Raw genomic sequence first — 13887 nt, 5'->3', positions numbered from 1 at the left:
GGGGGGGGGGGCGGGCACGGGAGAAAAACAGAGAGAGAGAGAGAGAGACTGAGAAGGCCCTTGCCCTAACCTCATTCTCACACTTTCTTTTTTTGTTTCTCAGTGAACCTTTCTCAGTTTCTTCTTAGACTCTCAGTCTCTTTTCCTTCTTTCTCTTGCTCTTTTGTTCTTCCTGATTTGTCTCTCAGCCTCTAGTTTCACTAGTCATGCTCTCCAGTTCTGTTTTCCTCAGTGTCTTCTGCTCATCATGCCTTTCTTTCTCCACTTTATTCTGTGTTTCTGTTTCAGTTGCTTTTCTTCTCTTCCTCTCTTTCTGTTGCTCTTTCTCTGTGTCTCTGTTACCGTTTCTGTCTTTCTCTGTTACTTTGGGAATCTCTCTGTCTGCCTTTCTGTATCTATGCCTCTGTTTCTCATTCCATCTCTGACTCTGTTTTGCTCTCCTGTGCCTCTGTCTGTCTCTGTCTCTTTTCCTGGTGCTTGAAGCTTCCATTGTTGCAGTCCGGATACTGGGACTCCAGCCCCAAGCTTCCTGTCCTGGGTCCCAAACCCTCTACTTCCTCAATCCTCTGCAGCTTGTCAGCCGAGGAGAGCAGGATGCAGGGAAAACAGGAAGGAGGTGGACTCCAGGGGTCTGGGCCTCGGGCCTCTCTGCCCTTCCTGCCCTTGGGTAGGGAGAGATGGGTCAGCAGAAAACATTCTAGGAGAAATGCCAGCCTGGCACCCGGCATATCTGGGAAGGGGGGTCCTGGGGGAGAAAGTTGCTAATCTTGGGGCAGAGATGCCGGAGGCAGTGGTAGAGGAGGGGTACTGAGACTGGGGAGCAAGGCTGAGCCCTTGGGTTCTCAGGGTACAACAGGGTCACGTTGCCTTTGAATTTCCATCCTCCACCAGCCAGAGGGTATCTGACACCAGATAAGGATGGCTGCTAGCCTCCTCCTCTCTCAGCACTTTGAATGCAAGACAGAAGAGCCCTCAAAGGGCTGCGTAGGAATACCTCATCCTCTGGTTGGGTAGGAATACTCCATCCTGTAGTGGAGGAAAATAAGATCCCCTAGGGGTTTGGGGAGGGCATGGCATGAAAAGTCTGTGGTTGTCCTCTGGATGTAATGCAAACTGGCCTCCAGGAGTGTCTAGGGGCTGAGTGTGGAGGTTCATGCTTGTAATCCCAGTACTTTGAGAAAATTACTTGAGGCCAGGAGTTCGAGACCAGCCTGAGCAATATAGCCAGACCCCCCCATCTCTAAAAAAAAAAAAAAAAAAGTTAGCCAACTGCAGTGGCTCGTGCCTGTAGTCTCAGCTACTTGGGAGTCTGAGATGGGAAGCTCAAGGTTACAATGAGCTATGATCACATGATTGCATTCCAGCCTGGGCGACTCTATTTCTCTATTTCGTAAAAAAAAAAAAAAAAAAAAAAAGGGGGTAGACTGGGCGCAGTGGCTCACGCCTGTAATCTCAGTACTTTGGGAGGCTGAGGAGGGTGAATCACCTGAGGTCAGGAGTTTGAGGCCTGGTCAACATGGTGAAACCCCGTCTCAACTAAAAATACAAAAATTTGCTGGGCATGGTGGTACCCGCCTGTGGTCCCAGCTACTCGGGAGGCTGAGGCAGGAGAATCACTTGAACCTGGGAGGTGGAGGTTGCAGTGAACCAAGATTGCGCCACTGTGCTTTTGCCTGGGTGACAGAGCGAATTCCGTCTAAAAAACAAACAAACAAACAAACAACAGTGTCTTGGAATGGGGCGGCTTTAGGTCCCCTTTGGATGACACAGCCGAGGTCTGTAATGCCCCTCCTCCTTTCCTCCTTGCCTTGTTCTCCAGCCATGCAATGGATGCAGGTATCTGGAGAGAGACAGGGGAAGCCTGGAGGTACCTACTGAGCAAGCTATGCCCGTGCCCTCCCACACCTCCTAGTCATCATAGAAGTAATTCCTTGCTGTGACCTGGGCCACATGGCACCATGTAAAAGGCACTCTCTAGAGTTCTGCTGCAGCCTTGCAGAGTCTGTGGGTGAGATAAGGTGACCAAGCCCCTACCCACCCATCTTTTTAGCCTTACACAGTCAGTAGGCCACTGTCTGCTTTAGGTCCCAAGGATTGGGCCCACTGGTCTACGAATAGCTTGATCGAGGGTACCCGTCTATTCTTTCTGCCTTTTCCTGTTGGGGCTGAGTGTCAGCAGGTGGCTGGGGGAGGCTGGCCACTTGGCATGCCTCCTTCTTTGGCTGCTATGGTCCAGCTGCCTCTTGTTTGCCCCAGGGTCAGATCTCCCCTTTCCATCTCCAGCCACCCCCGCCCGCCCTCCTGTCTCAGCTTTCCATGAGCTGGCCAGGTTGTGGCTTAACACCACTGAGGCCATCAGAGATGAGGTGGGGTATGTGCGTCAAAAGTCTACAACTCTCCATCTTGGTACTGATCCTCGACTCATGGAATCTGGGGGAGTGGACAGCGGAAAGATCAGCGTTTGGACAGGGAGTTCCTAAGCTGGACTCTCAGTCCCTTTGGGACAGGGTTAGGGAACAGGCAGGCTGGGTTAATTTTTAGTCAATGCAGCAAATACTGCCCCCCTACTTCAGTACTGGGAATCCAGTTATGTCATGGGAACAAGGGCATTCCCAGAAATTCTGTGCCTTGTGGGGAGGGGGAGGGAGGAGCATGGCCACTTCCCATTTTTAATTTAGTACTGGCAAAGCCAGCAGTATTGGTGCCTCGGGTATCAGGAGTCTTTCCACTTAAAGACAGAGTGCTGCAGAGCGAAGTCTCTCCTCCTCCCCTTCCACCAAGTCTACTTCAGTTTCCTAATTTGTAAAGTGGGGAGGGCAACAGGACCTGCCTCACGGTGTTGGGGTGTCTGGCGTGGGGTAAGAGCTCAATAAATTGAAGTGATGATGAAGATGGTGATGAAGAAGAAGCCAATGCTAGGACTTAGGGAAACAGTAGGACAAGGGAGCAAATTTGGGGCAACATTCAGGGGAATTGAGAGGGGTGGGGTGGCCTTTGGTGCATTTTGCTGCTGTCACCATGGGAAGAACAGGCCAAGTTGCCTTATCTGACTTTTTATTCTGAGGCTGGCAGCATGACACAGCTATTGGGGGGATACCCCTTGAGCCAGACCTCAGAGAAAGGGCCTGGTACCCAGCACCAGTGGTCTTGGCTTCTCCAGCCAGAGTCTAGGGGAAGAGGGAAAAGACCTTTCTAGCAGGACAGGTGGGTGACCCTCTGGATCACAGCTGAAATTTCTGGTCGGGATGGATGGGTCCACTCAGTACATAGCCTAGGTGTCTCTCAGGGGCCAGGGGGTGGTGTTGGGGAGAAATCGTGAGGGTAAAGTCAGGCAACAGGAAAGAGGAAATCCTCTGACTTTTGCCACAAACTTTGCAGCTGGTGGTGCCAAAGCTGTGTGGCCTCTTCTCTCTCTGACACCTTCCCTTCCTCTGCTGCTGGAGCAAAGATCAAGGTTTCCCCTATAGCCAGATGTCAGCTGGCTTAGCTCCAAGCTGGGGGCTATAGGAGGACCAAGCCTGCCTGGAAGTCCCATCTCCCAAACAAGCTTTTTGGAGGTCAGACTTTTCAGGGGAATAGGTCTGACTCCACTCCTGCTCAGAGGGGAACCCACAGGTACTGGAATTTCTCCAGAGGGCAGTACCAGGATGAGTGGCACCAGGTGGCTGGAAAATAGCAAGTATTTAGCCAGTTTTGGTGATGAGAAGGTTAACATTATCAAGAGACTCAATGCTGTAACCCTTACCCCCACAAAAACCTAGTGCTTAGGGGTGGATCCTGGGGTGGCTCTTCAGTCTGCCAGTTAAGCAGGGTTGGGCAAGGAAAAGTTACAGATTACATGGAAAGTCAACAAACCACGGTGCAGAGAAGCTGTTGAAGTCAGCATGCCCTGTCCTGGCTCTGTGTCTCTGACCAGGGCAGGGTCAGAGTGCCCAAGTGCATGTGGGTAAGGCACATGTGGATGAGTGTGTGTCTGGACACGTGATTGTTTGTATACATTTGGGATTCTTGAGCCCCAGCCTGTCTGTGTGTGAGTAGGCAAATACAGATTTACCCTGTGTCCCCATGAGACTAGGGAGGGAGCTACTCTCCCTATCTGGTGGGTTCTACTCCGTGTAGACAAGAACTGGGGATAAGTAGGATGGCTAATGGGGAACCTAACAAGGGAGTAGCCAGGCAGGCTGCTGGCTCAGCTTTTCCCAGGTAACCCCTGATGTGACATGGGGCCACACTAACCCAAGAGCATGAGCCATGCCTCTGGGCTCACCCTGTGCCCCATGCAGCCCTAGGCTTCAATGAGCATACCTAATCCTCCTTGATGGTAAACATCCCAAATATCCATTAACAATCCTCTGAGGGTTAGTTGTTTGTGAACTTTGACTCATACAAACTCAGCACTGTGGCTCACACCTGTAATCCTAGCACTTTGGGAAGTCTAGGTGGGAGGATCACTTGAGGCCAGGAGTTTGAGACCAGCCTGGGCAACATAGTGAGACCCTGTCTCTTAAAAAAAGAGAGAGAGAAGAAGAAACTCAACATGGAAAGCATAGTTGTGGTCATGCTTCTATTCCATATCTCTTGAGATTTTTGAGGCTGCTGCTACCCTAATGCTCCACACCTCCAGGGTGGGAGCTCACTCCTGAAAACTCTTCCCCACTCCTTGAACTCCTGAAAAACCTTCCTCACTCCTTGAACCAAAGAATATTCTGCCCATTTACTGAGAGGAATGAATCGCTGTACAAAATAGTGCTTGCTTTTTTAAAAAATTGAGACAGGGTCTCACTTGTTGCACAGGCTGAAGTGCAGTGGCTTGATCACTGCTTACTGCAGCCTCGACCTCCTGGGCTCAGGTGATCCTCCCACCTCAGCCTCCCAGGTAGGTGGGATTACACGTGTGCGTCACCACACCAGGCTAACTTTTTGTGGAGATAGGGTTTCACTATGTTTCCTAGGCTGGTCTTGAACTCCTGGGCTCAAGCGATCCACCTATCTCGGCCTTCCAAAGTGTTGGGATTACAGGCGTGAGCCACCCTGGCTGGCCCCTAGTACTTTCTTTTATGGTCATTATAAGAAAGCAAACTCAGGAAAAACAAAGGCTTTCCAGGTTGGAAGGGTGCTCCCAGGTGTTAGTGTCCTGGGCTGTGGCAAACAAGTCCACGTGATCTCCTCCAGTCATACCTAAGTAACGTGGTGGGGCCTTTGTTCATATCTCAGCTCAGCCTCTGTCCTTCTGACATTTGGTTCTGATTCTTTAATTCTTGAATTTTTGTTTGTTTGTTTGTTTTTGTTTTAAGAGACAGGGTCTTGCTGTGTTACCCAGGCTGGAGTGCAGTGGCGCAATCATAGCTCACTGTAGCCTTGATGTACTGGGGTCAAGTGATCCTCCCACCTCAGTCTTCTAAGTAGTTAGGACCACAGGCATGTGCTACCACGTCTGGCTATTTTTTTTTTTTTTTGGTAGAGACAAGGTCTTGCTATGTTGCCCACGTTAGTCTTGAACTCCTGGCCTCAAGTGATCCTCCCACCTCCACCTCTCAAAGCACTGGGATTACAGGTGTGAGCACCCAGCCTGGTTCTAATTCTTTGAGGTCTTCCATTTCCTCTTTCTCTCCACTCCCCAGCTCCAGCTTATACTCCTGAAGCACTGTGACTCCATCCTCAAGCCTTATGGCTTTGTGCAAGGTGGAGGCATGGAGGGAGGTGATCACTGGGCCAGCTTAGGTTTCTTTGGCTGGAGGAATTCCTTGGGAGGCTCTCCAAGGAAGGGCCTGGATCCCAGATCTTTCTCTGGTTCCTAACCGAGGGCTCAGGGTCCATCTTCTTATGGGCTCCTTGGCACAATCCTCATCTTCTGAAGTTTATGCGTCTTCTTTTGCTGCCTACCTTGGCTGGGGGGTCTTGCTATAGTGTCTTCTCTTTCGTTGACTCTTAGGAACTTGATGTAGGACTGGAGTCCCCTCTGGACTGTCCTTGGGATTTTAAATGTGCAGAAGGATGGATTATATCTGTCTCCTCTATTTATTTCTTTCCTTTTATTCCTCTTTCTAAGCCAGCCCTCCACTGTGACAAAAATCTTCTTCCATCCTTGGTGAATTTTATTAATAACCTTTGGCGTGGAAGGTTATTGACAAAGAACTTTCTGGTTAGATTCCTCCTTGCCTTGTTTGCTTTTATCCACATATTTCTCCCTACACCCCCCAAACTAGGAGAATGAAAAGAGAACCAACCCCCAAACTTTGGCTAGGCAGAAAAATACCATTTGACCCAGAGGCAGCTCTGGGATCGCTGCCACGCATGGAGGAACCTGCTAACTCCTCAGGAAAAAAAAAATCCTGACGCAAACCAGATGTAACCTCCTGTCCGGCTGCCAACATCTGGAATGCTGGCAGGGGCTTTGCACTCAGGCCGGCAGAGAGCTGCCAAGCCTGAGCATTTCAGAAGTGGCTCTGATCTGTAGAGAGGTCTTTCACCCTCTTTCTCCAGCTCACCCTGTAATCTGGTTTTGACTGCCTGGAGGGAGGAGCAGTGGTTACAGTTCTGGGACTCGAGCATGGGGTTTTTCTTTTTTAAAAAATGTATTTTATTTTATTTTTAAAGAGACGGAGTCTTGCTCGGTCACCCAGGCTGGAGTGCAGTGGTGTGATCATAGCTCACTGTTAACCTGGAATTCCTGGGTTCAAGTGATGCTCCCGCCTCAGCCTCCTGAGTAGCTAGGACTACAGGCACATGCCACCGTACCCGGTTAATTTAAAAATTTTTTGTAAAGATGGGGCCTTGCCATGTTGCCTAGGCTGGTCTCAAACTCCTGGCCTTAAGTAATCTTCCTTTCTCAGCCTCCCAAAGTGTTGGGATTACAGGCATGAGCCACAATTTCCTATTTAGATGAAGTTTTTCTTGAGCTCAGATAGGGCCTTCAGGAGATCCCACAGAGGGGTTGAAGGTCCAGCCTCATCACTCCTGTCTCCAGATCCCCGGTGCCCTGGTTCTGGGCAACCCCTATGGACTTTGGATGGAGTCTGAAGTCTAAGAAGGGAAACTTCCAGGTGGGGGACTGAAGGAATGTGTGAGGCTGTTCTTGTGGTCCTGGGGCCACACACGTTGTATTACACACACACACACACACACACAAACACACACTCACTCTTCCTCATGCAGGCGGATACACTAACTCCCACTCTCTCCCACCCAGCCAATGGGGAGAGCCTTTTGGGCTAGAGTTCTCATTGCTCATGGAAACTCTGATTCTGGCCATTTGGAAGAGGGTGAGCAGAGCCCACAGCCCTGGGGATCCCCTGGTTGGCTCAGCCAGCCACCGAAAAAATCAGGAAAGGCGACAGGGAGAACGATCAGATGGAGAGGGGGATGGCGGGAGGAGCTGAATGGAAAGGGGACAGAATCCAGCAGGGGGCCCCCCTGCCTGCCTCAGACCTCCCTGCAGGGCCCAGGGGACCCTCCTGCCATCTGGGCAGCTGCAGCTGGTGACTCATCTGAGCACTGGCCTGGGTTGGGTGAGGGACAAGTCAAGGACTTCAAGAGGAATATTCTGAGAGATCCAGGGGAGAGGGGAGGAGGTAGGGGGCTGCTTTTGTTTCTTCCTGCTCCCCAGGTCCCTTGCTCTTCTCCAGCTCCAAGCTGGAGTATCCCCAGGAAGGAGAACGTGGGTGGGAGGCTGGGTTGGTGTGATGCTCTGACCTCTTCCGGTGGTGACCTCTCCTTATCGTGACCCGAATGCAGACAAGGATGAGGGCGACCACCCCAACAACAGCTTCAGCCCCTGCAGTGCCCATGACCGCAGGTGCCTGCAGAAACACTTCGCCAAAATTCGAGACCGGAGCACCAGTGGGGGCAAGATGAAGGTCAATGGGGCGCCCCGGGAGGATGCCCGGCCTGTGGTAAGGACCTCCGATGCACAAATGTGCATGTGCATAGACACACACACACACACGCCCCTCGCCCCCAAGCACGCACACACAAATACACTATCATCACCAGATCTGTGGTGTGTTCATTTCAGCACACATTCTAGGGTGACTACCGTGTGCAAGGTAAAACTAGTGTGAGTCATCAGGACCCAGAGAAAGCACTCATTCCCTTCCTTGGGATTCCTTTCCTGCCCATCAGTTATATCCATTGGGACTGCTTAAGTGATTATTAAATACTGAAAAATACTGAAAATACTATTCAGTATTATTAAATACTGAAAAACTTCTACACCGATTGGTAAAAAGCAGTTGCCCAAAGTGCCCTGGGGTTTCTTGGCCTTTTTTGGATTCCCCACCCCAGACCTTCTCAGTAACCAAAGGATAAATGCTGGCCATTGCAGGGGGCCTGGGGACCCTGTTTCAGGGTCTGGCTAATGTCCCTTCTGAAGGTCTTATAAGTTGTCAGTTGTAAGTTTTATCTGTCCCTTCTGCATAGAAATCACCCCCTCCCTGGCTTTCTGCATAGGTTCCCACAGCCCCTTTCCCCACAGTGTCCCCTCACTTCCCACCCCTCCTTTGAAGAAGCTCTTTGGCTCGAGACCCTTTCCTTCATGTGTCTACCCTCCCCACTGTGTCCTCTGGACCCAGGCCCCTCTCTTCACCTCACTGGGTCCTGCCCAGCCCCCGGGGCTCGGGCCTCCTTTTGGGGCCTTTAGTTCCCACTTAGCTCTGACCCCAGGCCTGGGCCTTCTGGCTCTCTTCCTTCTGCTGAGCAATTTTGTTCTCCCCTCCTCCAGCCCCAGGGCTCCTGCCAGAGCGAGCTGCACCGGGCCCTGGAGCGGCTGGCCGCTTCACAGAGCCGCACCCACGAGGACCTCTACATCATTCCCATCCCCAACTGCGACCGTAACGGCAACTTCCACCCCAAGCAGGTGGGTCTCTGTCTCCTGCTGGCTTGCCCCTGGCCTCAGCTCTGGGACATTCCCAGCCTCTCCGCAGGATGGTCCAGGATGGAGATCTCAGGAAGGGGAAACTCCTCAACCCCAACCCAACCCCTTGGAGCCTCCCTAAACCCTACATCAGCGTCAGAACGTCACTCATTTTGGAGATGAGGAAACTGATAAAAGCGCCCGGGCTAGTCCAGAGTCATAGAGCAAGTTAACAGCAGATCTTGCCTCCCTATCCAGGGCAGTTTCCCTCACCCCTGGATTTCACCATCTCTGGTACAGACCTAGCAACCCTGACAACCTCTGGCTCCCAACACTCTCTCATTCACTCTACTCTATTCCTATGAGTAATTCCTCCTGCCACTGAGTGAGGTTTCATCTGGGAATGGAGGGCCAAAGTCATGAGGAGTCAGGGAGGAAACTCAGCCTACCCCTCCCTGCAAGGCGAGCAGCAAAACCACCTGGAGTACAGTAGTGGTGGAGGTAAAGCCAGACTGGATGGTTGGAGACAGGCACTTTGGGTAGAAGCAGAGGAAGGAGTGGGCAGGAGAGAAGACACAAAGGCAGCAACTTCTCTATTCCTTCTTGCCCTTGGAAGCTGGGGTCCTCTGACAAGCCTCCAGGAGGCTGGGATGGTCAGCAGGGTTGGCCTCTTCCAGCCCATCTCTGGCCCATCAGAATGAGTGGTCTGTCTGGGCAGGGCCTGGTGTGCCTCCTGCTGGGTGTGGCCTGGGGAACCCTAGCCTGGAGCTCTTTGTGGGTGTAGACAGACCCATTGCCCTGCTCCATGAGCTATAGATAAATCCACAATTTGAGCTGCCACTCGGCCAGTGGAGGCCTAGATATAAGGACAAAGGCTGCCCTGGGTCTGTGCATCCCAGGATGGCATGAAAAGGATATGAGTGAAGGGCCAGAGAGGGCACCCCAAAACCAATGCCTAGCCTATTTCTAACCTTTATCCTAACACGGATTTTATCCTCGTCCCAATTTAAAAAACTTTTTCTTGGCCGGGTGCGGTGGCTCACGCCTGTAATCCCAGCACTTTGGGAGGCTGAGGAGGGCAGATCACGAGGTCAGGAGATCGAGACTATCCTGGCTAACACGGTGAAACCCCGTCTCTACTGAAAATACAAAAAATTAGCCGGGCGTGGTGGCGGGTGCCTGCAGTCCCAGCTACTCGGGAGGCTGAGGCAGGAGAATGATGTGAACCCGGGAGGCGGAGCTTGCAGTGAGCTGAGATCGCGCCACTGCACTCCAACCTGGGTGGCAGAGAGAGACTGTTTAAAAAAAAAAACCAAAAACAAAAAACAAATACCTTTTTATCTTAATTTTAAAGAAACAATTAGTAGTTTTAGGTTTACAGAAAACGAGCAAGAGTACAGAGTTTCCATGTACTGTCCTCTACCTCAGTTTCCTCATTATTAACGTCTTACATTATATTTGTTGCAATTGATGAACCAATATTGGTATATTATTATTAATTAGTGGTTTATATTAGGATTCACTTTTTGTGTTGTATAATCTATGCGTTTTCTTCTCCCGTTTATTTTTTTAGAGACAGGGTCTCACTCAGTCTCCCAGGCTGGAGTGCAGTGGCGCCATCACAGCTCACTGCAACCTCCACATCCTGGGCTCCTCTAGTGATCCTCCTACCTCAGCCTTCTGAGTAGCTGGGACCACAGGCACACAACTATGTCAGGCTAATTTTTTTGTTTGTTTGTTTTGAGGCAGAATTTGGCTCTTGTTGCCGAGGCTGGAGTGCAATGGCAGAATCTCCGCTCACTGCAACCTCCACCTCCTGGGTTCAAGCGATTCTCCTGCCTCAGCTTCTGAGTAGCTGGAATTACAGGTGCCTGCCACCACGCCTGGCTAATTTTTTGTATTTTTAGGAAAGATGAGGTTTTGCCATGTTGGCCAGGCTGGTCTTGAACTCCGGACCTAAAGTGATCCACCCACCTTGGCCTTCCAAAGTGCTGGGATTACAGGCATGAGCCACCATGCCTGCATGCCAGGCTAATTAATTTTTTATTTTTTTTGTAGACGGAGTCTCACGCTCTGTCCTCTAGGCTGGAATGCAGTGGCATGATCTTGGCTCACTGCAACCTCTGCCTCCCGGGTTCACGCCATTCTCCTGCCTCAGACTCCTGAGTAGCTGGGACTACAGGCGTGCCACACTGCCTGGCTAATTTTTTGTATTTTTAGTAGAGACAGGGTTTCACCGTGTTAGCCAGAATGGTCTCGATTTCCTGACTTCGTGATCCGCCCGCCTCGGCCTCCCAAAGTGCTGGGATTACAGGCGTGAGCCACCACGCCTGGCCTATGCCAGGGTAATTTTTAAAAAAAATTTGTGTAGAGATGGAGGGGTCTCTCTTTGTTGCTCAGGCTGGTCTCAAACTCCTGAGCTCAAGCGATCCACTGCCTCTGACTCCCAAAGTGCTAGGATTACAGGCTTGAGCCACTAGGCCTGGCCTCTTCCTCTGATTTTTATCCCATTGAAAGTTCTGACACTTGAACTTTATCCCCAGACCAATTCTGATCCTTAAGCCATCCTTTACTCCAAGTTTAATTCTCACACTGAAATATACATTTGCGCCCCCTGAACCTCCTACTGTCTAGTTTTGACCCAAACTTTCACTTAACTTTAATTATTCTGATCTTGACCTCTGTCTTTATCCCAATTGTGTTTCTAACCTGGGCTTTAACCCTCACCCAACTCATCCAACTCAAATTTTAGTCATATTTCCTAATTCAACTGCAACTCTTCTCCTGGTCCTACCTTAATCCCAACTTGAATCCTACTCATAACTATAATCCCTTTCTTAACATCCCAACCCAATCAGAATATGTACCCAAAACATCTCCAACCTGAACCCAGCCTTTCAAATCCAGCTATGCTTTTAAACCCAAGGGCCTTCTTAAAGTCCTGCCTTCTAGAACTCTCTGGACCTTTCCTTCTTGACCGTGTTCTCCCTGCTTCAGTGAGCTCAGAAGACCCATGCTCAAAAAAGAGTCACCACCCTCAGAGGCCATCTTGAAGCAGCAACCGTCTGACTGGGGGGCTGGGCTGGGTTTGGGGTGGGTCACTTGGGGTCTCTTTTCCTGCCTTGGAACTGACTCCTCATGCCCTTCTCTTGGCAGTGTCACCCAGCTCTGGATGGGCAGCGTGGCAAATGCTGGTGTGTGGACCGGAAGACGGGGGTGAAGCTTCCGGGGGGCCTGGAGCCGAAGGGGGAGCTGGACTGCCACCAGCTGGCTGACAGCTTTCGAGAGTGAGGCCTGCCAGCAGGCCAGGGGCTCAGCGTCCCCTGCTACTCCTGTGCTCTGGAGGCTGCAGAGCTGACCCAGAGTGGAGTCTGAGTCTGAGTCCTGTCTCTGCCTGCAGCCCAGAAGTTTCCCTCAAGTGCACGTGTGCATGTGTGCGTGTGCGTGCGTGTTTGTGTGTGTGTTTGTGAGCATGGGTGTGCCCTTGGGGTAAGCCAGAGCCTGGGGTGTTCTCTTTGGTATTACATAGCCCAAGAGGACTGAGAGTGGCACTTAGCCCAAGAGGTCTGAGCCCTGGTGTGTTTCCAGATTGATCCTGGATTCACTCACTCACTCATTCCTTCATTCATCCAGCCACCTAAAAACATTTACTGACCACGTACCACGTACTACATGCCAGCTCCAGTTTTCAGCCTTGGGAGGTTTTATTCTGACTTCCTCTGATTTTGGCATGTGGAGACACTCCTATAAGGAGAGCTCAAGCCTGTGGGAGAAGAAAAATCTCATTCCCAGGGTCAGAGGAGAAGAGACATGTACCTTGACCATCGTCCCTCCTCTCAAGCTAGTCAGAGGGTGGGAGCCTAAGGAAGCGTGGGGTAGCAGATGGTGTAATGGTCACGAGGTCCAGACCCACTCCCAAAGCTCAGACTTGCCAGGCTCCCTTTCTCTTCTTCCCCAGGTCCTTCCTTTAGGTCTGGTTGTTGCACCATCTGCTTGGTTGGCTGGCAGCTGAGAGCCCTGCTGTGGGGGAGGGAAGGGGGTCAAAGGAAGACTTGAAGCACAGAGGGCTAGGGAGGTGGGGTGCATTTCTTTGAGCAGTCAGGGTGGGAAGAAAGAATGCACGAGTGGACTGAATGTGCCTAATGGAGAAGACCCACGTGCTAGGGGATGAGGGGCTTCCTGGGTCCTGTTCCCTACCCCATTTGTGATCACAACCATGAAGTCACCGGGATGACCCTGTCCTTCCAGTGGCTCACTCCCTGTGGCTCTGCCTCCCTCTCCATATCTCCTTCCCCTACACCCCCCTCCCCACACCTCCCTACTCCCCTGGGCATCTGGCTTGACTGGACAGAAGGAGACTTAGGAACCTACCAGTTGGCCATGATGTATTTTCTTCTTTTTCTTTTTCTTTTTTTAACAAAACAGAACAAAACCAAAAAGTGTCCAGAGGATTGTGTTTGGTTGATTTATTCTCAGTTAGACACAGGGATGCACCAGGGATGGAGAGGGGGACAGATTTTGGGAGGTGAGCATTGTGTGGTTCCTAGACCTGCCTGTATGGTAAGGGACTGCAGAAGGATGGCCAGTCCACCTTCCTTTTCCCTGCAAGGGAAGTTTCCTGGGGAACTCCTTGGCTTCAAAGTCTGTGCTATCTGTACTTAGACTCCGGGCAAACAATGGCTCCTGAATGGGGGGCGTGACCAAGAACAGCCCTGTGGGGGCAGAGCTGTGTCTGGGGTCAGCTGGCATGTGGGGCTGGGGCATTTCCTAGGGCATCGGGCGGACTGGGCTTGCATCTGGATTTGATTTAATAATTTGTTGGGGAGGGGCAGGGACACTGCCCTGCATTTGGGGAAAGGGGGTAGATGCTTCAGCACATTCCACAGCTCTGACTGCTGAGATCTCTGACTCGGGCATTGTGCTGAGATTGGATTCTGAGGCTGGGAGGGGTTGACTTTGTTGTAGACTCGGTGCCAGCCACAGCTTCAGAGTTGTGCTCACATGGTATGCCTGGATTCTTGGCCATCCTCCAAATG

The 13887-nt window shown here is 51.3% G+C and overlaps 1 protein-coding gene across 1 annotated transcript in view; it reads left to right on the top strand.

Moving 5' to 3' along the window:
• Nucleotides 1-13299, top strand: part of IGFBP4 (insulin like growth factor binding protein 4) — a 15884-nt gene extending 2585 nt beyond the window's left edge. Inside the window, exons 2-4 of the mRNA XM_017880199.1 lie at nucleotides 7735-7892; nucleotides 8720-8854; nucleotides 12008-13299. Of these exons, the coding sequence (XP_017735688.1) occupies nucleotides 7735-7892; nucleotides 8720-8854; nucleotides 12008-12142 (428 nt within the window). The 3' untranslated portion in view covers nucleotides 12143-13299. The remainder of the gene's footprint in view (nucleotides 1-7734; nucleotides 7893-8719; nucleotides 8855-12007) is intronic.
• Nucleotides 13300-13887: the final 588 nt, after the last annotated feature.

Source organism: Rhinopithecus bieti, unplaced genomic scaffold, assembly GCF_001698545.2.
Source record: "Rhinopithecus bieti isolate Rb0 unplaced genomic scaffold, ASM169854v2 scaffold_11744, whole genome shotgun sequence".
NCBI lineage: Eukaryota > Metazoa > Chordata > Mammalia > Primates > Cercopithecidae > Rhinopithecus > Rhinopithecus bieti.
Note: the sequence above shows the minus strand (reverse complement) of the source record. Positions and strands in the feature narration are given on the sequence as shown.